The sequence below is a fragment of the Bubalus kerabau genome, chromosome 2, assembly GCF_029407905.1.
Source record: "Bubalus kerabau isolate K-KA32 ecotype Philippines breed swamp buffalo chromosome 2, PCC_UOA_SB_1v2, whole genome shotgun sequence".
NCBI lineage: Eukaryota > Metazoa > Chordata > Mammalia > Artiodactyla > Bovidae > Bubalus > Bubalus kerabau.
The window spans coordinates 19,336,025-19,362,994 of record NC_073625.1 but is presented as its reverse complement, the minus strand read 5'-3'; the positions used below and the strand labels follow the sequence as shown (position 1 = coordinate 19,362,994).

General features: G+C 41.6%; 1 protein-coding gene across 1 annotated transcript; it reads right to left on the bottom strand.

Annotated features, from left to right (window-relative positions):
- Positions 1–1,009: 1,009 nt before the first annotated feature.
- SARAF (store-operated calcium entry associated regulatory factor) lies at positions 1,010–26,563 on the bottom strand. The gene is made up of 6 exons (XM_055567192.1): positions 26,274–26,563; positions 13,115–13,293; positions 9,240–9,657; positions 7,268–7,397; positions 3,032–3,183; positions 1,010–1,821 (listed from the first exon to the last, which is right to left on the bottom strand). The coding sequence occupies exons 1-6, from the start codon at positions 26,374–26,376 to the stop codon at positions 1,796–1,798; spliced, it is 1,008 nt and encodes a 335-aa protein (XP_055423167.1). The 5' UTR covers positions 26,377–26,563; the 3' UTR covers positions 1,010–1,795.
- Positions 26,564–26,970: the final 407 nt, after the last annotated feature.

Below are 26,970 nucleotides of genomic sequence, written 5' to 3'. Positions count from 1 at the left end.
ACACGACTGAAGTGACTTAGCAGCAGCGGGGACAGCACTGCCCACTAACTTTGTATAGCAGAGCATTACTGCCCTCTAGTGATGAAAAGAAAAAAAGAATTTAGGAAAAGCTGCCTGGTGGGCTGCCGTCTATGGGGTCGCACAGAGTTGGACACGACTGAAGCAACTTAGCAGCAGCAGCAGGCAGTGGCAACCAATGCTGCCAATACACATTTTGAAGTTTTAGATTCTCTGTGCCATGACAGGTGACTTCTTAACAGTTTTTGATTAGGAGACACCATGAGCCATTCTATGTCAGAAAAAATACAACCTGGCATTGCTTTCCAAAGTTATCCAATCCATGATTTTCAAGGAAGCAAGAAGCCTGGAGGAATTTTTAAAAAGCAAGAATCCTGAAACCCACTGGTTAAGGTACAACGACTACTGTAGATATAAAACTAGTAGTAGGCCGCCTGATGTGAAGAGGCGACTCATTAGAAAAGACCCCAATGCTGGGCAAGAGTGAAGGCAGGAGGAGAAGGGGACAACAGAGGATGAGATGGTTGGATGGCATCACTGACTCGATGGACATGAGTTTGAGCACTCTTTGGGAGTTGGTGATGGACAGGGAAGCCTGGAATGCTGCCGTCCATGGGGTCACAAAGAGTCAGACAAGACTGAGCAACTGAACAACAAAAAATAAGGGGAGTTTAACTTTTAAAAATTGTGAGTCACTATACTGTACATCAACTATTATCTCAATAAAAGAAAAAAAATTTTTTAAGAATTAGTAGCATATGTAGTGATAATAACAACACAAATCTGTTCTTGTCTTCCATAGCAAAATAATGATGTTTAATGAGTATAACTGGGAATTCCTGAACTGAGGTTTTCTGTGTGACGGGTAGCTAAGGCAAGACGACCACAGGAAAATACTGTTTAGGGAGAGAGAACTTCTGCGTGAATCCCTTTTCCTTTGGGAAAAAAGGAACACCAACTTGTGTTGAGGCTGATAGAAAGAACAAAACCCTTTGTTTTTATTTTTTTCTGTCATTTTAATGTAAGATTGAAAGAGACTGCTACACAACATTTGAGATTCCACAGAAAACTGCATGCTTCTGCTATTAGAAAACTTTGAAGCACTTGAACTTTCCTTCTTTAAAAAATGAATATGGAGGTTTCAGGCATTTTTGTCAGCACACTCATTCATGACAACCTTCTAGATACTTATTTTCTACCTTTTCCTTTAAAAAAAGGTAATTCTCATCTACCAGAACCCCACCCACCACTGACAGATTCAAAGCTCCTGAGCTCAGAAGTGATCAAAACATACAGGAAAGTATAACTAGCAGTCCAAAGCTTGGTTTAAATGTTTGGAGAACAGCAAACACTCAATAAGACATACCAAACAGCTTATTATCATTTCTATGATATAATGAATCAACTACTAAAACCACCTAAAACTGAAAATTTCTGATTCAGCGTCTACTGGTATAAAGCCTTCATTCTTATTCTTACGGCATCACAGGTTTTAGAAATTACACGATACATTCCTAGCATTTCACAAGAGTCATCACTTTCAAATATAACACACATCTGCGTGTTACACAAACATACAGTTGTCTACAGAAGCGTTCTGTCATATGTCAATTCTTAGCCTCACTAACAGAATACAGAAAGCCATACAGGACAAAACACCACAGAACTTTTGCATATTCCCTTTCCCCAGCTGTTAGGAGGGAGCACGTTTTATAAGAGAGAGTGATGAAACATCAGAACTTCTGCATCCAGTGTTTGACCCCAACTTTTAACTTTCTTATCGTCTTCTGGTTCCACCATATCCTAGAAGGAGAAGAGCCAATTTCATATTAGTTTTCTTAAATGCACTAGAACTGCTTATAAAATGACAACAGTAATACACATTTACTGTCAGCAAATGAGTAAGAGACATGAGGGGAGAAGAGAAGCCGGCTGTGGTCCAGGGCTGTGCAGGACACAGGGCATGCGCCCTGGCCCCCAGCAGCCCTTCCAGTCCTGCCATCAGCATCATGGTTGCTGGGAGTAACTTTTAATCAGGAAAGATGTGTTCTCTGGGGGCGAGTCTCAAAGTCTAAGCCAAACAGCAGAGAGGCCCCTGAGGCCTAGGGCAGGCCCTGCTGCCTCTCCTGACTCCAGCGGTGAACAGAAGCAACCTGGGGGGGGTTATGGACTTCTGATGGTAAATGTTAGTCAACACGCACACGCGCATGCACACACACGCTGACACGTTACAAGACCACGAGTGTTTCCACCTGTTCTCATCCTTTTTCAGACTGTCCTGTAAGTTATTTGCTAATATTTATCATTTTCTTCATGTAAGAAGAAAAATTTCTTTCTAGTTGATATATATTGTTTCTTACAATTCTTGTTTCTGCGGAGAATGAGTTTTCTATTCTCCTAATTTCAAGAATTATTCAGAGTTCTGTAACTTCTACCCTCTACTAAGAGAAGAAAAACCCAACCCATAGCAATCTATGACTGCTTCATCATCCACTACCCCCATTCTCTGCTAATTAGCTGGATGCTTAACCCCAACTAATTTTTTTATATATATCTCATCTCTGCTTCTTTACAGAATTTCCTCTTAGCAACTGCAATAAACATATTTTTGACAATAATGTAAACTGAAGAATGGCTCAATAAATTTTTATTAAGCTTTAATTAATTGAAATGTTCAGCCTTCTACCTAGAAAATTCCCACTTTAGAGCTTAAAGGACCCCTTGAGATTTAACAGAATTAAACACAGATGAATACCAATGTTCAGGAAGATTTAACTTAAACCCTGACTAGCAGTAGAAGTGAGTCTCTAAACCAAATTCCTGTTTGAGTTTTAAAGAAGAGAAGTGGAAGGAAAGAATGAATCTGAATTGTATTTTTATCTCAATTAATTATGCAATTAATATTTCTGGCAGGTATACCACATAAACCATAACTGCTAAATATATAATCATTGTAAGGTCCAAATTACTTCTGTACTCTACTGAACAGGAACTTACTGATTTTTGCTCTCACCTGATGCTGTTCTGGTTCTTGGCTCTGAGCTTGAACATGCTGAAGAGCTTCCAGGGCCTCCCCGAAGTGGTGAGTAAGCCCGGCTATTCCACGTGCTGGTGTATGACGGAGGATAGGATGGGTACCACGAGTCTGAAAAGGGGGTTGCTGCTCTGAAAGAAAAAAGCGGGGCAGGCATTTTCCTTGTGACTGTGATTTTTAAATCCCTTCCTGTTCCTAAATTATCAGGAAACAATTTTTATCGAGTATTTTTTTCCATAGTGTTTCTGGTACATGAGGATTTGTTGTTGTTATTTAGTCGATAAGTTGTGTTCAACTCTTTGGTAAAGAATCTGCCTGCAATGCAGCAGAGTCCGGTTGGATTCCTGGGTCAGGAAGATCCTCTGGAGAAGGGATAGGCTACCCACTCCAGTATTCTGGCCTGGAGAATTCCATGTACTATATATAGTCCATGGGGTCACAAAGAGTTGGACACGACTGAGCAACTTTCACTTTTCACTTTTTCACTTTGCGACCCCATGGACTGTAGTCCTCCAGGCCCCTCTGTCCATGGGATTCTCCAGGCAAGAATACTGGAGTGGGTTGCCATTCCCTTCTCCAGGGGATGTTCCCAACCCAGGATCGAACTCACGTCTCCTGCATTGGAAGGGGGATTCCTTATCACTGAGCCACCAGGGAAGCCCACCATATGAGGATTAACATGAAATAAATACTGTTTCATATTTCTGCCCCTGTTATGGTCCTTGCTATGAAGAAAGAAAATGACGCAAATAAAGGCTCCTTTCTGAATTCACACTCAAATACACTATAAACTTAAACTACAGTTAACACTGAAGACATTAAAAAAATGGGTCCCCAGCTCTTTTGACCCTTGCTTCTATCATTCTTCAGCTAACCAGAATGCCAGCTGTGCCACAAATGCTGCATTCTTTCCTGCCTTCTCAGATGTCAACATCTTTCTCCTATCTCAAATCTGTAAGCATGACATGGGAAAGAAAACAAGACATATAACACTGATCGAAGAACAGACAGCATTCCTTCCCCACCCCCAGAGAATCTGATTTAACAGGGTAATGTCATCAGAATTTACTTCCTTAACAAATCCAGTCAAATTTACAAGACAAAGAAGCCTCTAAAGAAAGGCAGAATGTGGTCCACTGGAGAAGGGAATGGCAAACCACTTCAGTATTCTTGCCTTGAGAACCCCATGAACAGTATGAAAAGGCAGAACGACAGGTCACTGAAAGAGGAACTCCCCGGGTCGGTAGGTGCCCAAATTGCTACTGGAGATCAGTGGAGAAATAACTCCAGAAAGAATGAAGGGATGGAGACAAAGCAAAAACAATACCCAGCTGTGGATGTGACTGGTGATAGAAGCAAGGTCCAATGCTGTAAAGAGCAATATGGCATAGGAACCTGGAATGTTAGGTCCATGAATCAAGGCAAATTGGAAGTGGTCAAACAGGAGATGGTAAGAGTGAACATCGACATTCTAAGAATCAGCGAACTAAAATGGACCAGAATGGGTGAATTTAACTCAGATGACCATTATTATATCTACTACTGCGGGCAGGAATCCCTTAGAAGAAATGGAGTAGCCATCATGGTCAACAAGAGTCCGAAATGCAGTACTTGAATGCAAACTCAAAAACAACAGAATGATCTCTGTTCGTTTCCAAGGCAAACCATTCAATATCACAGTAATCCAAGTCTATGCCCCAACCAGTAACGCTGAAGAAGCTGAAGCTGAACGGTTCTATGAAGACCTACAAGACCGTTTAGAATTAACACCCAAAAAAGATGTCCTTTTCATTACAGGTGACGAATGCAAAAGTAGGAAGTCAAGAAACACGTCGGGTAACAGGCAAATTTGGCCTTGGAATACGGAATGAAGCAGGGCAAAGGCTAATAGTTTTGCCAAGAGAACGCACTGGTTATAGCAAACACCCTCTTCCAACAGCACAAGAGAAGACTCTATACATGGACATCACCAGATGATCAACACCGAAATCAGATTGATTATATTCTCTGCAGCCAAAGATGGAAAAGCTCTATACAGTCAGCAAAAACAAGACCAGGAGCTGACTGTGGCTCAGATCATGAACTCCTTATTGCCAAATTCAGACTTAAATTGAATAAAGTAGGGAAAACCACCAGACCACTCAGGTGTGACCTAAATCAAATCCCTTATGATTATACAGTGAAAGTGAGAAATAGATTTAAGGGACTAGATCTGATAGATAAGAGTGCCTGATGAACTATGGACTGAGGTTCGTGACATTGTACAGGAGACAAGGATTAAGACCATCCCCATGGAAAAGAAACGCAAAAAAGCAAAATGGCTGTCTGGGGAGGCCTTACAAATAGCTGTGAAAAGAAGAGAAGTGAAAAGCAAAGGAGAAAGGAAAGATATAAGCATCTGAATGCAGAGTTCCAAAGAATAGCAAGAAGAGATAAGAAAGCCTTCTTCAGCGATCAATGCAAAGAAATAGAGGAAAACAACAGAATGGGAAAGACTAGAGATCTCTTCAAGAAAATTAGAGATACCAAGGGAACATTTCATGCAAAGATGGGCTCGATAAAGGACAGAAATGGTAGAGCCCTAACAGAAGCACAAGATATTAAGAAGAGGTGGCAAGAATACACAGAAGAACTGTACATAAAAGATCTTCACAACCCATGATCACTCACCTAGAGCCAGGCATCCTGGAATGTGAAGTCAAGTGGGCCTTAGAAAGCATCACTACGAACAAAGCTAGTGGAGGTGATGGAATTCCAGTTGAGCTATTTCAAATCCTGAAAGATGATGCTGTGAAAGTGCTGCACTCAATATGCCACCAAATTTGGAAAACTCAGCAGTGGCCACAGGACTGGAAAAGGTCAGTTTTCATTCCAATCCCAAAGAATGCTCAAACTACCACACAATTGCACTCATCTCACACGCTAGTAAAGTAATGCTCAAAATTCTCCAAGCCAGGCTTCAGCCATACGTGAACCGTGAACTTCCAGATGTTCAAGCTGGTTTTAGAAAAGGCAGAGGAACCAGAGATCAAATTGCCAACATCCGCTGGATCATGGAAAAAGCAAGAGAGTTCCAGAAAAACATCTATTTCTGCTTTATTGACTATGCCAAAGCCTTTGACTATGTGGATCACAATTAACTGTGGAAAATTCTGAAAGAGATGGGAATACCAGACCACCTGACCTGCCTCTTGAGAAATCTGTATGCAGGTCAGGAAGCAACAGTTAGAACTGGACATGGAACAACAGACTGGTTCCAAATAGGAAAAGGAGTACGTCAAGGCTGTATATTGTCACCCTGCTTATTTAACTTCTACGCAGAGTACACCATGAGAAACGCTGGGCTGGAAGAAGCACAAGCTGGAATCAAGATTGCTGGGAGAAATATCAATCACCTCAGATATGCAGATGACACCACCCTTATGGCAGAAAGTGAAGAACTAAAAAGCCTCTTGATGAAAGTGAAAGAGGAGAGTGAAAATGTTGGCTTAAAGCTCAACATTCAGAAAATGAAGATCATGGCATCTGGTCCCATCTCTTCATGGCAAATAGATGGGGAAACAGTGTCAGACTTTATTTTTCTGGGCTCCAAAATCACTGCAGATGGTGATTGCAGCCATGAAATTAAAAGACACTTACTCCTTGGAAGGAAAGTTATAACCAACCTAGATAGCATATTCAAAAGCAGAGACATTACTTGCCAACAAAGGTCCGTCTAGTCAAGGTTATGGTTTTTCCAGTGATCATGTATGGATGTAAGAGTTGGACTGTGAAGAAAGCTGAGTGCCAAAGAATTGATGCTTTTGAACTGTGGTGTTGGAGAAGACAATCTTGAGAGTCCCTTGGACTGCAAGGAGATCCAACCAGTCCATTCTGAAGGAGATCAGTCCTGGGTGTTCACTGGAAGGACTGATGTTAAAGCTGAAACTCCAATACTTTGGCCACCTCATGTGAAGTGTTGACTCATTAGAAAAGACTCTGATGCTGGGAGGGATTGGGGGCAGGAGGAGAAGGGGACGACAGAGGATGAGATAGCTGGATGGATCACCGACTCGATGAACATGGGTTTGGGTGAATCCGGGAGTTGGTGATGGACAGGGAGGCCTGGCGTGCTGTGATTCATGGGGTCGCAAAGAGTCGGACACGACTGAGCGACTGATCTGAACTGAAAGAAAGGCTGAATTAAAGAGCAGATAAGATAAATGCAAAGCCTACCTGTTGCTGCCAAACAAATATCCTAATATCCCTCCGGTGCCCAAGCCAGTCCAGAACCCAGGTCCTGAACGTTCATGTCCTTGTTGTCCGGTGAAAGCACTGCCAAAACCGGCAGCTGCGCCATGCGGCCCTGGAAATAAAAATGATTTCTTATGCATCCTCTCTTAAATCATCGCCTGCAAAACTAAAGGTAAAATACGACATTTCAATTGCTTCATTGGGTGATTTAATAACACTTTGGTCTCAACTTATAAACAAGTTATATTCAAAAAATGTACTCATAGAACATTCTTATAACTAAGTAGTGCCTCACTTTCCCACATACATGGAGAAGGAGAGATGTGTTTTAGGACAGTGGAAGGTGGTTTCTTCCTGAAAGGTCACATCCGCCCTGCTCCAGATTAGTTACTGGAAGACGACCACACATGTCAGAGTAACTTCCCTTCTACCTTGTGGGCGTCTCCAGGAGCGCCAGGTGAGAGCTGTACCTGAGTGTCTAGTGGAGGAATCCAAGTGGAGGGTATTTGTTAGTAGGGAAGTCAGGTCTTAAAAGAGACCCAAAAAATATCTTCTGTTCAGAGGAAGGTTTTCTTAAACTGCTGTATGATATCCATAAAAGAAGGCACTAACCCTATGTGTACAGCTCTTACAGCTAATCTGGTGTGTTTGCATATACTACCCATGCGTGTAACCACTCCCCACATCAGTAAAACCTTTCCAGCACCCAGAGCCTCCCTCATGACAACTCCCACGTCAGAGAAAAGCCGACTCTGACTTCTTTCACTACACTTTGGTTTTACCCTGTCTTGAACTTTTTATAAATCATACAGAGATATTCTTCTGTGTCTGTTATATATTATGTTCATGAGAGTCGACCTTCACCACTGCATGTATCAGTTTTGTTTTTTCTAAATTTTTCTACAGTATTCTAATGTGTAAGAAAAAAACCAAAACAGTTTGTCTCATCCTAATGTTTACAGACTTTCTGTTTCTAGTTTTTGGCTGCTGCGAATAAACTGCCTTGAGCATTCCTGTGCACATCTTTCTGTGCACACATGTGTGCATTTCTCTCAGGTGTGCATCTCGGAATGAAACTCCTGGGTCACTGGGTGACGTGTGTCTAGTCTCAACAGATACTGACAGTTTTCCATAGTGCTTTATCATCTCGACCTCTTCCAGCAAGTTCCAGTTAACTACAGACTTGCCATTACTTGGTAGTCTGCCCTTTTAATGTCAGCCATTATGATTAAATGGTGGTTAATTGAGAACTCAGGTTTTAATCTGCATTTTCCTGAAGATGAATGATGCTAAGAACCTTTTCAAATTTTTACTGGACATCTGGACATCTTCTTTTACTATAATAATTTTTTAAAAGAAGAGCTGTTCAAATCTTTTGTCCACTAAAAAAATTCAGTTGTTTTTTTTCTCTGATTTATGGGAGTTCTTTATTGTAGACACACATCCTTTGTTGGAAATATGTTTTACAAATACCTTCTCCCAGTCTGTGGCTTGCCTTTTCACTCTCTCAAAGTTGTTTTTAGATGACTAGACATTCTTAATTTAAATTAATCTAGTTTACCCATCTTTTCTTTTTTGCTGGCATTTTTTGTACTCAAAGACATTTTTGCCTAGCGTGACAAATATTTCCCTATGTTTCCTTCTGGAAACCTAATGGTTGTACCTTTTATGTTGAACTCTGTAATATTTAATAAATAAAATTTTGTGGATGGTATGAAACCGAGTTCAAGGTTATTACCAAATCTAATCAAGTCGACTAGATAATTTATACTTTAATCACACATCCTTAAAATAGAAATCACAATTGACTTAAAACCGAAGCGGTAAAAGAAGTCAAAAGTAAAAAATAAGAAGACAAATCTGCTTTGGTGAGCAATTTTCTACTTCAGAAACCCGCACAGGATTCACTGCCTGACTTCTACCTTATTTACTGCCATTGCCTAGGGAAACATACCTGTGAACTCAGACTTGAAGCCTGCAGGAGGAGGCCCGGCTGAGCTGCTGAATCTCTGATAACGATGGGAATATGGAGGATCCTCAGAATATGGTGGAGGTGACTCATGACCATCACTGAGGAAGAATTTATAAACTCCAAAGGCAATAGCAAGCAGCACCACGATGGTAACCACCCCACTGAGGCTAGAAGACTCTGGGGAGTACAACTTATTATAATAGTTTGAGAATGAGTTAAAGCCATGCTCTTTTCCAGACTCTCTCAGTTTCTTCAGGCCAAGTTCCGTGTAATCTAACTGATACTCCAAGCCACAGGAACCTCTAAGTACATACTGGTCTTCAGAGGATTCATAGCCTTCGCAGCTCACCACAGTTTTTCCAAATTTGTATGCGACATCTAAATCGGTCTTACATTCCCACTGTAAAGAAAAAGTAGAAATAGGTTGTTAGAATCATAAGATTTTTTTTCACTCAATATACATTATTTGAGCTGTATGAGTGAGTGAAAGTCTCACAGTCATGTCCAACTCTGAGACCCCATGGACTTCTCCATGGACTCCATGGAATTCTCAGGGTGAGAATACTGGCGGGGGTAGCCTTTCCGTTCTTCAGGGGATCTTCCCAACCCAGAGATCGAGCTCAGGTCTCCCGCATTGCAGGCGGATTCTTTACCAGCTGAGTCACAAGTGAAGCCCAAGAATACTGGAGCGGGTAGCCTATACCTTCTCCAGCAGATCTTCCCAACCCAGGAATCAAACCAGGGTCTCCCACATTACAGGCGGATTCTTTACCAACTGAGCTATCAGGGAAGCCAGAAAACAAAATGAAGCAAGGGAATGATTAACAAAATTCAGAATGAGTATTTCTGTGCTGGGGGAGGGCAAACCAGGGGGCTTCAAAGATATTGGTGATGTTCACGATATACTGAAGCTAGGTGGTGGGTACAGGAGTGCTCATTTATTCCTTATTTCTTAAATACAGATGTGAAGAATTCTTTTGTACATACTAAGCCTTCCCTAATTTACAAATTTTAAGCAAATTTTTTTAAATGTCGACTTTTTAATCACTGTTGCTGAACAAGTTTTCTTTAAAAACAGAGGTTTTTTTAAACATTAAGGTTCAATAATTAGCATCATATACGAGTATCTGGTAGCTCCATACAGCATTAGAGATAGTATATAACCTTCGGAGAAAAACTTTCCATACAAATTCTATGAAAACCATGCACTACCATTCCCAAGGTCCAATCCAAGAAGCAATTGCTTAAAGCTTTTTCTAAAGATACTTAGAAAAACGCAAAAAGAATCTATGCTAGCCTCAAAATTTTCCAGCTTAAAAAAGAAAAAGTCCAGGCCTAGTTTGAATTTTATAACTACTTCCAGCTGAAAGCTTCTCTAACAACTTTTTTTAAAAGGTAAGCTAAAATAGATCTGACTGGTTCTGTTGCTTTTCTCTTTTTTAGGACAATATCTTCCTCTCTCAAACTTCAGATACATTGTGACAGCTTTATTAATATATAATTCACATACTATACATTCACCCATTTCATTGGGTTGTAGTATATTCACAGAGCTGTGCAGCTATCACCACAACCAATTTTGGAACAGTCTCATCACCCCCAAAAGAAATCTCATCTCCATGAGCAGTCACTCCATTTCCCCGCAACTTTAGGCAACCGCCCATCTGGCTGCAAGGATTCCCCGATTCTGAGCATTTCACATAAATGGAAACATACACTGTGTGGTCCCACGTGACTGGCTTCTCACTCGGCAGAATGTTTTTAAGGTTCACTCACGTAGCATGAATCAGCACTTCATTCCTTTTTGAGGCTCAAAAATACTCCATCGTATGGAAATACCACACTTTGTTTCTTCATTCATCACCGATGGGCATCTGGGCTGTTTCTACTTTCTGGCTTTTGTGAATAATGCTGCGGCAAACATTTAGTACGTTTCTGTGTGGACGCGCGTTTCCAGTTCTCTTGGGTGAACACCTAGGCGTGGAATGACTGGGGCATAGAGTAACTCTATGTTTTAAACTTCTGAGAAAGTGCCAGTTTTTCAAAGTGGCTATATCAGTTCACATGCCCAACAACAGGGTATGAGTCTCACATCCTCACTGACATTTGTTATTATGTCTTTTTGATGGCAGGCATCCTGTTGGGTATGAACTGGTGTTTTATTGAGGTTTTAATTTCTATTTCCCTGACAGCTAATGATGTGGAACATTTTTTTTTTTCATATGTTTATTGACCGTCTATGTATCTTCTTCAGAGAAATGTCTACTTAAATGCCTTATCCACTTTTAAATTTGGTTATCTGTCTTCTGAGTTGTAAGTTCTTCACATGCTCTGGACACAAGTTCCCAATCAGATATATGACTGCAAAAAGCTTTCTCCTTTTGCATACATCCTTTTCACTTTCTGGAAGACTAAAAATTTTTAATTTGGATAATATAATATATAATTTTTCTATTGTACTGTTGTTGCTACCACTATTCCATTTTTTAAATAATTTTATTTGGAGGAAGATTTAAAAGCTTGTTGATTTAGGTAAATAAGACAAACTCAATCTCTATTGGTATTTCATGTTAATTGTCATTTCCTTAATATCATATACTAAAAGTGGCTTTTAATTATTATATTTAAACTCTCAGAGTTAAACAAGGCTCTCTCCCGCTACTAAACCTAAGTCAATGTATGACGGCCTCTAGATTTCTTTGCTCTGCCATTTATTCCCTTCTCCATCTCTTCAGCTCTAAAAATCTTATCATTCCTTGCTAACACAGTACATCATAGATTTCCTCTTGAAGTCTTTCACAACCCCCCCAACAACACATGACTTTACAATGCTTTGCTGGCACCTAGATGTAATGTGAGCACTTGTCTCATCTTTTCTACTAGGAAGAGAGCTCGGGGGTTGTGACTCCATCATTCATTTTTGTATTATACTATTTAATATCCATTTAGTGAATGACTTTACTGATAGTATCTTTTTTCCATCAAGACTGAAAGTAATACAAAAATAATTTCAGCTTTAACCTGAAGATTCCATGGTTCAGTGAGCAAGACTATAAAAAAGTATTGTGAAGCAAGTATCACCAAACAAATAAGAACCCTCTCCCTGAATTGCATAAACTTGGCTAAAGATTATATCAAATAAGACTATCACTCTGACAGAACAGTAAACTGTCAACATAAGTTTCTTGCCAGATGACCAACCATCTTAGGTCCTTTTTGAAAGCAGGACACAAAGGAGAATCTAGTAGTATTGATTTAAACTGAATTCAGTTAATAAAATCTATTCCATTTCTAAAGGACAGTAAATTTTGGAACTTCAAGGAGATGGTCAAGCCTAAGAACAAAATACCTGAGACTTAAAGACAATAAACAAAGCCCAGTGAAATGTTTTCATTCAGAAGTAACCATCCTCAGTTCAAAAACAACTTTAAAAAAATTAAACATTTGAAGCATAATAGCGACACATGTAACCACACTACTTACCATCTACAATGCCTTATTAATCATTGTTATTTTTTAAGAGTAGGTTGGTATTCTTTGAGGAATGACAGAAAAGTAACAACCAGAAGAAATCGTCCCCCTACCCTCCAAGTATATGAAAAGTTTTAAGAACTTACTAATGACTTAGAAAAAAGTTATGGCATAAAAATTACAATGATTATTTCCAGGCTTTAAAAGCAGTTCATGTCTTTTGTAGAAGCTTTCTTCCAGAGAATGGATGACTGATTTATATTTATATATTTTAGTGTAACCTTAGATTTTTCTATATGTGCTTCCCAAAAATACTGAACAACATCTCAATAAACAGTTTTATGAAAAAAATTCAATTTAGACTGGCATCGACATAACAGTATTACCTGTACATCGTAACCATCCCAGCCTCTGTTCTGACACTGTATGACTTTAGGGGTGTAAGAGTCGCATCCAGCTGTACCTCCCACGCATTTCAACTGTGGGATGGGCTCCAACCTCCGGGAAGTGGTATAGCGGTCATAGTAGAGGGTAAGAGCTTTTATGTCCCGCAACAGTATTCTGTCTGAAACAGTAAGAACACAGATAAACAGATGGTAATTATCTTGTTCTATAAAAGATTCGTTCTAGTCAAACTCCTGTGGTAGGAAATACTTTCAAAAGTCAGTCTTTCCTGCCTTTTGAGGATGACCACAGAAGAGTAGACGAAGGAGTTTCCCAAATCCCAAAGCCATCACAACATCCTTCAGGTCTTTTGCACAAAATTCAGAAAGTCACACCTCTGAGGCCTCCTTTCATTTCAGGATGCATGCCCCCGAAACAGCTTCTCTATCGTAAGTTCTACATAATTTTTGCAAATCAGAGGCAAAAGTACATTACCCTGAAATAATGTACTACAGTAGTACAATAATTGTTCTACTGTATGACAACATCGATGGTTAATTTAAAAAGCAAAAAATATACACGAATGCTCCTGGAGCGTATTTAATGACTTGAATGTCTGTCAACAGGTAAATGGTTTAATACAATTTTGGCCAAGTCCCAAAATCTACAGCAGTTAAAATGAGTGAACTAGAATACATGTATCACAATAGAAACAGTAAAACATCTCAAGCAAAATGTACGTTGTAGAATGTTGAGCAGGATAGCTTTACATGAACCTTGAAAACTGGCAACACAGCACTACTTACTGTTAAAGTCTATACATGTATATAATAATATATGAAAACCACATGCTGCTGCTGCTGCTAAGTCACATCAGTCGTGTCCGACTCTGTTCGACCCCATAGATGGCAGCCCACCAGGCTCCCCCGTCCCTGGGGTTCTCCAGGCAAGAACACTGGAGTGGGTTGCCATTTCCTTCTCCAATGCATGAAAGGAAAAGTGAAAGTGAAGCTCAGTCGCGCCCGACTCTTAGCGACCCCATGGCTTCTCCGTCCATGGGATTTTCCAGGCAAGAGTACTGGAGTGGGTGCCATTGCCTTCTCCAATGAAAACCACATAGGAATGACTAAATAGCAGAGTATCTCTGAGGAGAGAGGGAGATAAGAGACTTCAGCTCTCTATTTCTAATATTTTATTACTTTGCAGGTGGGAAGAGACTTGCTGCAAATACAGTAAAATGTGAAGACTCAATAAAACTGGCTGGTGAGGATATGGGATTTTCCTGTATACTTCTGTGCATTTAAATATTTTAAATATTTCAAAATTTTAAAAGGTTAGAAACAGTTACATTATCTTACAAATTAAAAATCACACTGACAAAGCAGTTTAAAAAGAAGACGTCAAAACAAGGAAATTAAGTCCAGCATTGATGTACATAAATTAGTTTTAAAGTGTTACTGGAAAATGAAAAATCTTCCTACTTATCATCCTCGGATTATGATATAAGAGACTGTGGACTGGTTCACTCAACATCCATTTTTCCCTCAAACTGGTACTAACTTCTTGCAAAGCTAAAAGACTCCTAAAACCTCTTAAAGCTACAGTTCCTGAAAGTGATCTAGGTTCTGTCAACCAGGGGGACCCAAGCAAGACCCGGAGGGCAGAGCTTCACCTCAGACCACGCTCTGGCTAGCAGACAGGTATGGGGCTCAGGGTTTTTCTGACACTGTCCTCTGCCTCATAATTAGCTTTGTGGATGCCAGGAGGCTTGATGGAAGCCACCTATTGTTCACTGTTACAGATGAAGCGGCTGCTGCTGCTGCTAAGTCACTTCAGTCGTGTCCAACTCTGTGCGACCCCACAGACGGCAGCCCACCAGGCTCCCCCATCCCTGGGATTCTCCAGACAAGAACATTGGAGTGGGTTGCCATTTCCTTCTCCAATGCATGAAAGTGAAAAGTGAAAGTGAAGTCGCTCAGTCATGTCTGACTCCCAGTGACCCCATGGACTGCACCCTACCAGGCTCCTCCATCCATGGGATTTTCCAGGCAAGACTACTGCAGTGGGGTGCCATTGCCTTCTCCAACAGATGAAGCAGGCATCACTTTCTACCATTTTGTTAGCACCCAATTCCCTATAATCAACCTGTCAAATTAGCAGAATATGCTGCCTCTCAAATGCCACCGAAAGTACAATAAACGAATTGTCTTGATGATGTGAATAAACAAGGTGAAGGAAAACAGAAAAGGAGATGGCAACAGAATTCTGGAAGGTGAAAGCAGACTAGTGAAAGTGAAAGTCGCTCAGTGGTACCCAACTCTTTGTGACCCCCATGGACTATAATATACAGTCCATGGAATTCTCCAGGCCAGAATACTGGAGTGGGTAGCCTTTCCCAAGTCTCCCGCACTGCAGGCAGATTCTCTACCAGCTGAGCCAAAAGGGAAAGCCTAAGAATACTGGAGTGGGTAGTCTATCCCTTCTCCAGTGGATCTTCTCAACCCCGGAACTGAACTGGGGTCTCCTGCATTGCAGGTGGATTCTTTTCCAACTGAGCTATGAGGGAAGCCCCGGACTAGTAGTTAGTCCTAAAGTAAAAGTGAAAGTGAAGTCCCTCAGTCGTGTCCGACTCTGCGACCCCATGGACTGTAACCTACCAGGCTCCTCCCTCCATGGGATTCTCCAGGCAAGAGTATTGGAGTGGGGTGCCATTTCCTTCTCCAGGAGATCTTCCCGACCCAGGGATCGAACCCGGGTCTTCCACATTCCAGGCAGACGCTTTAACCTCTGAGCCACCAGGGTCCTAAGTATAAGCCAAATGCCAAACCAGCAGGAGAGAAAACGGAGAACCAACCTGACGCACATAATGGAATCCTTAAAGGAACAGGAAATGGCAGCTCTTGAATAGCAGTCCATGGAAACTTGAGACGAAGCTACATCCCTAGATCAGCTCCCCAACTCATACATAGTTGTGAAATATATATATATGTATTTTATAGTTTTTTAAAGTCTAAAAGTAACTCGTTTTCCCTTTAAAATGAGAGATCCACTCTTCCTCCAACTTCATATTTCTATGATAACCAAAACTAGCAGCCTGGTAAGTAGCTTCTTGATCACACAAACAGATACATATACAGAGGCTGTTTTGATTCTTGTTTATTTTTATATAACTGAATCATACAGTGCACATGAGTCTTCCCATGATTTTCCACCTAATCATAGATAGTCCTGACATCAGCAAATACATATCCTATTTATACTTATTTACCAAAAAAAACTTAATAAATTAGAAAGCAGAGACATTACTTTGCCAAAAAAGGTCCATCTAGTCAAGGCTATGGTTTTTCCTGTGGTCATGTATGGATGGGAGAGTTGGACTGTGAAGAAGGCTGAGTGCCGAAGAAATGATGCTTTTGAAATGTGGTGTTGGAGAAGACTCTTGAGAGTCCCTTGGACTGCAAGGAGATCCAACCAGTCCATCCTAAAGGAGATCAGTCCTGGGTGTTCATTGGAAGGACTGATGCTGAGGCTGAAACTCCAATACTTTGGCCACCTCATGAGAAGAGTTGACTCATTGGAAAAGACTCTGATGCTGGGATAGATTGTGGGCAGGAGGAGAAAGGGACAACAGAGATGAGATGGCTGGATGGCATCACTGACTCGATGGATGTGAGTCTGAGTGAACTCCGGGAGTTGGTGATGGACAGGGAGGCCAGGCGTGCTGTGATTCATGGGGTCGCAAAGAGTCGGACATGACAGAGCGACTGGACTGAACTGAGACTTATTGGCCATATTCTGTTAACAAAACAAAACTAAAAATAATATAAAATAATAACATATAGAACAATAGTAAAAGACAGCCAAAAACCAGTAACAAAGAAAGGAAAACTGGACTAAAGCTAACAAAATTTATGTAATCAAACCTATATGGTGGTTTAGTCACTAAGTCGTGTCCCACTCTTTGTGACCCCATGGCTATAGCCCACCAGGCTCCTCTGTCCATGGGATTCTCCAGGCCAGAATACTGGAGTGGGTTGCCATTCCCTTCTCCAGGGGATCTTCCCACCCAGAGAACGAATATGGGTCTCTTGCATTGCAGGCAGATTCTTTACCAATTGAGCCACCAGGGAAGCCCCAATTAAACCTGTTAAGCCTATAGTAACACTATCACAGGATTAGAAAAATTGATCATCCTGAGCACAACATATAAAAATTAATCCCTGACAGTTAAACACTCACCATAAAACATACAACCAATTAAAAATACTGGAAGAAAGCATAACAGAATATATTAATGATCCTGGGATTAGAAAGATCTTAAGACACCAAAAGCAAGACGGACCAGCAAGACAGTGACTGTACTTGGCAAATCATGTTCAATCTATAAAAACCCAAGAATCCATAATAATACTCAAAGAGAAAGCCAAAAACTCATTTTTCTATACTTAAAGTGAGTACCAATCAATCACCTCCTTAATTTGAAAACTAGTAATTAAAGATTTTAAATTAAATGTTTATCCTGACTCTCTAGCCAGAACTATAATCTGAAACAATAGATAATCTCAACTTTACTGAAGAATATCAGTTAATAAAACCAGAGGAAATAGAAAAAAATCATCATTTTACAACCCACTAAAGAAACAGATTCAGATTCGGACTAACTAGTTTTAAAATCATTAAGCAAATGGATATTGGTATGGTGCCAGTAACATTACACAAGTGCTTTCCAGTCACAAGAGGGGGAAATGTAACTTCACAAGGGAGAAACAGAACCACTGCAATCCACTAGTCAAACTTAGCACTGCCAAAGGTAGAACAGATTGTATTACACCATCTCCAGTGATGTAACCTGCCCAAGTATTTAATACGAATCTAATCAATCCTTTGAACCTAGCATTCAGTTTACTAGCTAAAACAATGCCATGAGAAAACAGAATCTAGAAGGTAGGATATTCTGAAGAACAACTGGCCCAATCCCTTCAGCAAAGCAGGGCCATGGAAAAAAAGAGACCCTTCTACATTTTCAAAAGACTTAAGGGATAATTCAATCATATGCGATGCATGGTCCTAGACTGGGCCCAGGTTTGAACAGACTAGCTTAGTCATTTTAGGGACAACTGTGGTATCTGAATATGGAATAAGAAATCAGTTGATATTAAGAAATTAGGCTTAATTTTGTTAGATGTAATGTTATTTTTACTATATAGGAAAAGTTCATTTAAAAAAGGTTTATACTGAAGGATTTACTTATGGCCCGTAATTGATATTAAAGTATTTCGTCATTTTCAAAAAGAGAGGGTTGAAAGAAAACAGAGAAATAAGATTAATAATTTTCCATCAAAACTTAAAGATACTTCCCCCAGAATTCCTCCAGTAGATTGACAAGATCACTTAGTGTCAAGAGATTCAAGTAAAATGAGTATTTGACTTTTTCAATATGTACATGGAGAAAGACAAGGAGAAGAAAGAAGAAAACAGCTTCTGAATAATCATCAAACACTGTCTGTCATGTTTGGTACAGAGAGTAGAAAAAATAACATTTTATTTAGAGCTGTTGAACCTACAAAATCCAAGAGAACTTCCCAAAAGACAACTCTGTTACATTAGGAGAATTGGACAAGACAGTTGGATATTTTGTCAGATAACCAAAAGGCCAAAGCTCTTCTTATAACTGTAATGTCTAGTTACAGATGAAAATTTAAAGCCTTTCTCAAATTATTGACAAATTACTATATTTTTATATGACAAATTACATATATATACTATACATATATATATAATTACTATATACATTCATAAACAAACTTAAGGTCAATATGTGATCTATATAAGAAAATATATATATAAATAAAACCTAAATAAATTTAAGGCACTTCCAACTGGGCTTCCTTGGAACTAGAAAGGAATTATGTTAAAGGCTTTTGGAAAATTAATGTCTATAAATAGCCAAAAAATTTTCTGAAAAATACTTTGCTTAAATAAGCTAAAAGGATAGACTACACAGCACAAGGAAATACAGCCATTATTTTGTAACAACTTTAAATGGAAAACAATCTAAAAAAAAATACCAAACATATGTTGACACCTAAAACAAACATTGTCAGTCAGTACATCAAAAAAAAAAGAAGGCATTGCTTTACCAGGTGACAAAGCTTACTATAAACTTAAAATAATCAAAATAACAGTAATAGAAATAGACTAGTGAATTGTGAAACAAAAGAAAGTCTAGAAATAAATCCAGATAAATGTGGAAATTCAATACAAGATAAAGTGGGCTTTTTAATTTAGTAGAAAAAGGATGCCTTCTTTAATAAATGTTTTGTCATAACTGACTATACAATTAGAATAAAACCCACCTACAGAAAGAGAAATAGAAATTTTCACTCAATCGTGTCTGATTCTTTGTGATCCCATGGACTGTAGCCCACCAGGCTCTTTGTCTATGGAAATTTCCAGGCAAAGATACCAAGGATACCATTCCCTTCTCCTGGGGATCTTTCTGACCCAGGGACTGAACCCAGGTCTCCTACATTGCAAGCAGACTCTACCATTTGAGCCATCAGGGAAGCCCCAGAATAAAATCCACCTAAGACTATACAAAAACTTAATTCCACGTGAGCCAAAGATCTAAATTTCTCAGAATTACACTAAAATAAAATATTGTATATTAAACCCATACTGCTGCTACAGCTGCTGCTGCTCCTGCAGCTGCTGCTAAGTCGCTTCAGTCGTGTCTGACTCTGTGCGACCGCATAGACGGCAGCCCACCAGGCTCCCCTGTCCCTGGGATTCTCCAGGCAACAACACTGGAGTGGGTTGCCATTTCCTTCGCCAATGCATGAAAGTGAAAAGTGAAAGTGAAGTCGCTCAGTCGTGTCCAACTCTTAGCGACCCCATGGACTGCAGCCTACCAGGCTCCTCCATCCATGGGATTTTCCAGCAAGAGTGATGGAGTGGGGTGCTATCGCCTTCTCCAGCGACCCCATACTACCTCCTACTAAATAAAAAATTGTAACAATGAAAATGCTCAATGGTTTAAAAAATTAGAAAGTATTACGAAATAACAAGAATGATAACATCTTGACTTTGTTGCACAAGAGTTGAGATAATGCAAGGAACACTGAACTAAATTCACACCACCAACTTGCTATATGACTTTGGCCATGTCACTTTACTTACCTGTATAGAAATTATCAGTAAAGGTAAGATGAGATTAACCAAAAACCTGGTTATGAAGCTTAGATATGATTTACTAAAATTATCTAGCAGAGTGCTTGACACGTAATAGGAGATCAAGTATGAAAAATATTAGCCTTCCCAGGTGGCACTGCTGCTGCTAAGTCGCTTCAGTCGTGTCTGATTCTGTGCGACCTCATAGACAGTAGCCCACCAGGCTCCTCCATCCCTGGGATTCTCCAGGCAACAACACTGGAGTGGGTTGCCATTTCCTTCTCCAATGCCTGAAAGTGAAAAGTGAAAGTGAAGTCACTCAGTCGTGTCCAACTCTTAGCGACCCCGTGGACTGCAGCCTACTAGGCTCCTCCGTCCATGGGATTTTCCAGGCAAGAGTACTGGAGTGGGGTGCCACTGCCTTCTCCACAGGCGGCACTAGTGGTAAAAAAAAAAAAAAACCACACACACACACACAACTATCCTGCCAATGCAGATGTAAGAGATGCAGCAGGTTCGATCCCTAGGTTGGGAGGATCCCCTGGAGGAGGGCACGGCAACCCACTCCAGCATTCTTGCCTGGGAAACCCCCATGAACAGAGGAGCCTGGCCTGCTGCAGTCCATAGTGTGGCACAGAGTCGACACGACTGAAGCAACTTAGCATGCACGTGCATACCTCGGGGTTTTCATTACCATAACTCCACAGCATCTTTCCTCCTAGAGATCCTAAACGTTGCTACGTTTTGTGTCCCCCAAAATTTGTGTGTGAAGCCCTAATCCCCAACAGATGGCATTTGGAGACAGGGCCTTTGAGGGGCAATTAGTTTTATATGAGGTCATGAGTATTGAGCCCCAGTGATGGGATCGGTGCTCTTGTAAGAATAGGAAGAGACCAGGGCTCCCCCATCTCCCCACCCTCGCTCTGTAATGTGAGAACAAGACAGCCATCTGCAGAGCAGGAAGAGGGGCTTCAATTCAATTCAGTTCAGTCGCTCAGTTGTGTCCAACTCTTCATGACCCCATGAATTTCAGCATGCCAGGCCTCCCTGTCCATCACCAACTCCCAGAGTTCACTGAGACTCACGTCCATCGAGTCAGTGGTGCCATTCAGCCATCTAATCCTCTGTCATCCCCTTCTCCTCCTGCCCCAATCCCTCCCAGCATCAGAGTCTTTTCCAATGAGTCAACTCTTCGAATGAGGTGGCCAAAGTATTGGAGTTTCAGCTTTAGCATCATTCCTTCCAAAGAAATCCCAGGGCTGATCTCCTTCAGAATGGACTGGTTGGATCTCCTTGCAGTCCAAGGGACTCTCAAGAGTCTTCTCCAACACCACAGTTCAAAAGCATCATTTCTTCGGCACTCAGCCTTCTTCACAGTCCAACTCTCACATCCATACATGACCACTGGAAAAACCATAGCCTTGATTAGACGGACCTTTGTTGGCAAAGTAATGTCTCTGCTTTTGAATATGCTATCTAGGTTGGTCATAACTTTCCTTCCAAGGAGTAAGTGTCTTTTAATTTCATGGCTGCAGTCACCATCTGCAGTGATTTTGGAGCCCAGAAAAATAAAGTCAACCACTGTTTCCCCATCTATTTGCCATGAAGAGATGGGACCAGATGCCATGATCTTCGTTTTCTGAATGTTCAGCTTTAAGCCAACGTTTTCACTCTCCTCTTTCACTTTCATCAAGAGGCTTTTTAGTTCTTCACTTTCTGTCATAAGGGTGGTGTCATCTGCATATCTGAGGTTATTGATATTTCTCCCGGCAATCTTGACTCCAGCTTGTGCTTCTTCCAGCCCAGCGTTTCTCATGATGTACTCTGCATAGAAGTTAAATAAGCAGGGTGACAATATACAGCCTTGACGTACTCCTTTTCCTATTTGGAACCAGTCTGTTGTTCCATGTCCAGTTCTAACTGTTGCTTCCTGACCTGCATACAGATTTCTCAAGTGGCAGGTCAGGTGGTCTGGTATTCCCATCTCTTTCAGAATTTTCCACAGTTTATTGTGATCCACAGAGTCAAAGGCTTTGGCATAGTCAATAAAGCAGAAATAGGTGTTTTTCTGGAACTCTCTTGCTTTTTCCATGATCCAGCACAAGTTGGCAATTTGATCTCTGGTTCCTTCACCAGACACCAAATATGCTGGCACCTTGATCTTGGACTCCTCAGCCTCCAGAAATTGAGGAATAAATGCTGCTCCCAGTCTATGCTATTTTGTTACAGAAGCTTGAACTAAAACAAGGTCTAAGAACAAAATGCTCACAACCTTACTCCACATCAGTCAAGGGTCTCACAGAGTTCCCTGAAATCCAGACTCACAAATCGAAATTTACTCATAGAAGGTCTCAAGCTTAACGTGAACAAAACCAAACTCCCCCAAACCTGATTCTCCCACAATCCCCCATCTCAGGAAATGGTAATTCCGTCCTTCTAGCCACTCAGACCAAAAACCATGAAGTCATCTTTGTCTTTTCTCTTCCTTCCACCCCTATGTCTAATCCAGCAGAATTATCTTGTCATTTCTACATTCAAAACAAGTGAGAAGCCAACCACTCTCATCAACTACTGCTTCTCCCCTGGCCCAAACCATCACCTCTCTTGAAACTTCACTGGCCTCCCAGCATCCCCCACACCCTCACCCGCTATGGTTTTCCAAGGAGCAGGCAGAATGAGCCTCTAAAATACAGGTCGTATTAGATATATATGTAAATACACACACACACATATACACACACATATGTGTGTGATGTGTGCTTAGTTGCTCAGTTTGTCCTATTCTTTGTGATCCCATGGATTGTAGCCCACCAGGCTCCTCTGTTCATGGGGATTCTCCAGGTAAGAATACTAAAGTGGACTGCCATGCCCTCCCCTCCAGGGGATCTTCCCAACCTAGCGATGGGTCTTCCACATTGCAGGAAGATTCTTTATCATCTGAGATACCAGGAAGCCCATGAATAATGGAGTGGGTAGCCTAACCCTTCTCCAAGGGTTCCTCCTGATACAACTAGATAGAATAGAGTAGAATAAAATAAAACACAGGTCATAGCACACCCGTCCATTCAGATTTCTCATCAATTATCACCTTAAATGTGACTTCGTCCCTGACTAAGGTATATTTTGAAACTCCCTGCTTCTACCTACACACTCTGTCCTCCTTATCCTATTTTTATCAATGTCCACACCACTGTTCAGGCTTCCCCGGTGGCGCTAGTGGTAAAGAACCTGCCTGCCAATGCAGGAGATGCAAGTTTGATGCCTTGGGTCAGGAAGTAGCAACCCACTCCAGTATTCTTGTCTGGAAAATTCCACGGACAGAGGAACCTGGGAATCCACAGTCCATGGGGTTGCAGAGTCAGACACGACTGAGCAACTGAGTACACATACACATTCCACTATTTACAATACAACACTTTTTCTTACCTGATTTGTTTATTGTCTATTTGTCAACAGATGTAAACTCCTTCAGGGCAAAACACTGTTTGTTCACTGCTATGTATCCAACACCCAGAAGAATAACAAATACAATGTAGCTCAATAAAGAATTTTTTAAAATGTTAGGTATTCTCTTTAGAACTGGTACGATTTTTCTTTTCTGGGCACATTATTGCTTTGTGTTAGCTAAGGACAAAGTAAGCGCATGCAAAGTCAAACAACAGACAAACAGTTCCTCAAAAGAGAGTGAAGGCCAAGTAGTTAAGACTGTGTTTACTCTGAAAATATTTCAGTGCCTTTTGTTCCAGAACAATAGTTTTATAGAGCAGACAGACTAAGAGCTACCAGGAAGCAGTTCACCATTGATTTAAATTTGGTTCCTTTTTTTCATTCCCTTGACTCATCTGTAAACCTCACTTCTTTATTTAAGAAAGGATTGAAGGTTCAACTAATTAATGTTTTAACCCAGTTTATAAATTATAATTCTGATCAAAGTCTCCTATCTATATAAAACTTTCTAGAAATACATACGTAAAATGTACATTTAAATCCAACTTGACTTTCTAGTAAAACAACATCAAAGGAGTAATCAAAGTCAAGTACTTACAAATAACATCTTCTCTTTTTAGCATTTAAAACAGAAATAAGAAGCTAAAAAAATTAATCTGTTGCTTAAGTTCAAAAACAGTCATTTCCCATCATCAAATCACTACTGCAATACTGGTACACTTTCCATGCTTTAACATCTTTACTCCGCAAAGCAAAAATGATATTTTCATTGTTTGAAAATCATTTTTTACATCACTCCAATTTAACAGCATGCATCACTTACTAATCGGAAAAACTGTCTGTTTGTATATATCAGATCAGATCAGATCAGTCGCTCAGTTGTGTCCGCTCTTTGCGACCCCATGAATCGCAGCACACCAGGCCTCCCTGTCCAACACCAACTCCCAGAGTTCACTGAGACTCACGTCCATCGAGTCAGTGATGCCATCCAGCCATCTAATCCTCTGTCGTCCCCTTCTCCTCCTGCCCCCAATCCCTCCCAGTATCAGAGTCTTTTCCAATGAGTCAACTCTTCACATGAGGTGGCCAAAGTATTGGAGTTTCAGCTTTAGCATCATTCCTTCCAAAGAAATCCCAGGGCTGATCTCCTTCAGAATGGACTGGTTGGATCTCCTTGCAGTCCAAGGGACTCTCAAGAGTCTTCTCCAACACCACAGTTCAAAAGCATCATTTCTTGGGCACTCAGCTTTCTTCACAGTCCAACTCTCACATCCATACATGACCACTGGAAAAACCATAGCCTTGACTAGACGGACCTTTGTTGGCAAAGTAATGTCTCTGCTTTTGAATATGCTATCTAGGTTGGTCATAACTTTCCTTCCAAGGAGTAAGTGTCTTTTAATTTCATGGCTGCAGTCACCATCTGCAGTGATTTTGGAGCCCAGAAAAATAAAGTCTGACACTGTTTCCACTGTTTCCCCATCTATTTCCCATGAAGTGATGGGTCTGTATATATACACACATACATATTAATTATATGGGATATTACCGTTCCCATAAAACGTCGTTAGAAAATTCTAATAACACAGTGATATAAAATAACTTTTTCTTAAAAATCACTTATTATGTATCATCACCAAAATAATGTATTTTTTTCAATTCAATGAGAAAAGCTTATGTAACGCAATGGACTTCACTGTAATAGTCAGAAGCAGCAGCATGAGTTGTCCTCACATAAATAGTACAGTCTATGTCTCTGCTAACCTTGAGAGCCCCCTGGACAGCAAGGAGATCAAACCAGTCCATCCTAAAGGAAATCAACCCTGAATATTCACTGGAAGGACTGATGCTGAAGCTTCAATACTGTGGTCACCTGATGCAAAGAATCGACTCAATGAAAACGACCCTGATACTGGGAAAGACTGAAGGCAGGAGGAGAAGGGGCAACAGAGGATGAGTTGGTTGGATGCAACATCGACTCAATGGACATGAGCTTGAGCAAACTCCGGGAGATGGAAGAACAGGGAAGCCTGGCGTGCTTCAGTCCATGGGTTCGCAAAGAGTCAGACACTACTGAGCGACTGAACAACAACAACAACAATCTACCTCCAAGGTTTGCGGCCTGTCCACTAAGTGTGACTCAGACACTGCGGGTGCTGTGGCAACCTCCAGGTATAGCAACAGGCAGCCAAGACAAGAGCCAGCGACGATGACGTCAGACAGTCGACAACAAAGCAGGACGCGCAGGCGAGGGTTGAGCTTGCCAGCCAGACTCGGGCGACAAGGGCTGGCCGAGAAAGGAGAAGGTGGGCCAATTCCGGGAGTCCAAGGAGGGGAGAAGGGAATGGTAACCAAGCCAGGATCGACCCGTCCCGCCCACTGCCCACAGTCCATCCGTCCGGGAGGACGTCGGGGAAGCGCAAGGACGACAGGCAGGAGGACGGAAAGGAGAAACTACGGCAGAAGGGCTCAAGGGGCGGCGAGCGAAGATGGTCCTCCGCTAGCTGAAGGCAGCGGGAAAGGGGGAGTGTGAGCGGCACTCACCGCGCTCGTCCCAGCACTGGGCTGTGCCCACGACCAGCAGGAGCAAAAGGAGCCTGGACGGAGCGCAGCGTCCGGCCGCTGCCGGCCCGCCGGCCGCCGCCATGGCGCTGGACGAAGATGGCGCGCGGCAGCCGGGCACTCGCGGCCCAGAACCGGGGCTGCAGGTGTCTACGCGCCGCTACGCACTGAAGCCGGTGGCTCGGGCCGCCGAGAAAGGCAGATCTGCCGCAGAGCCGCTGCCGCAGGAACGGCCCGTGCGCCACTCTGACGTCACTGCCGCTGCGCCGCGTGTGGGGACCCGAGTGGCCGCCGCTGTGGGCGGAGCGCCGCCGTAGGGGCGGAGCCAAGGGCGGGCGCACAGGCTGTGAGCCGGGAGGACAGCCGGCCACCTGAGGGTTTAGCGCAAAGGTGCTGTGGTTGAAGAATGAAACCATTATTAGGCAAAGTCTTTGGGTTCTGCTATGCTTAGTCGCTCAGTCGTGTCCGACTCTTTTCGAGTCTGTTTTGACTGTAGCCTGCCAGGTTTCTCTGTCCGTGGGGATTCTTCAAGCAAGAATACTGGAGTGGGTTGCCGTGCCCTCCTCCAGGGGATATTCCCAACCCAGGGATCAAACCCAGGTCTCCCGCATTACAGGCGGATTGTTTTCCGTCTGAGCCACCAGGGAAGCCCAAGAATACTGGAGTGGGTAGCTTATAC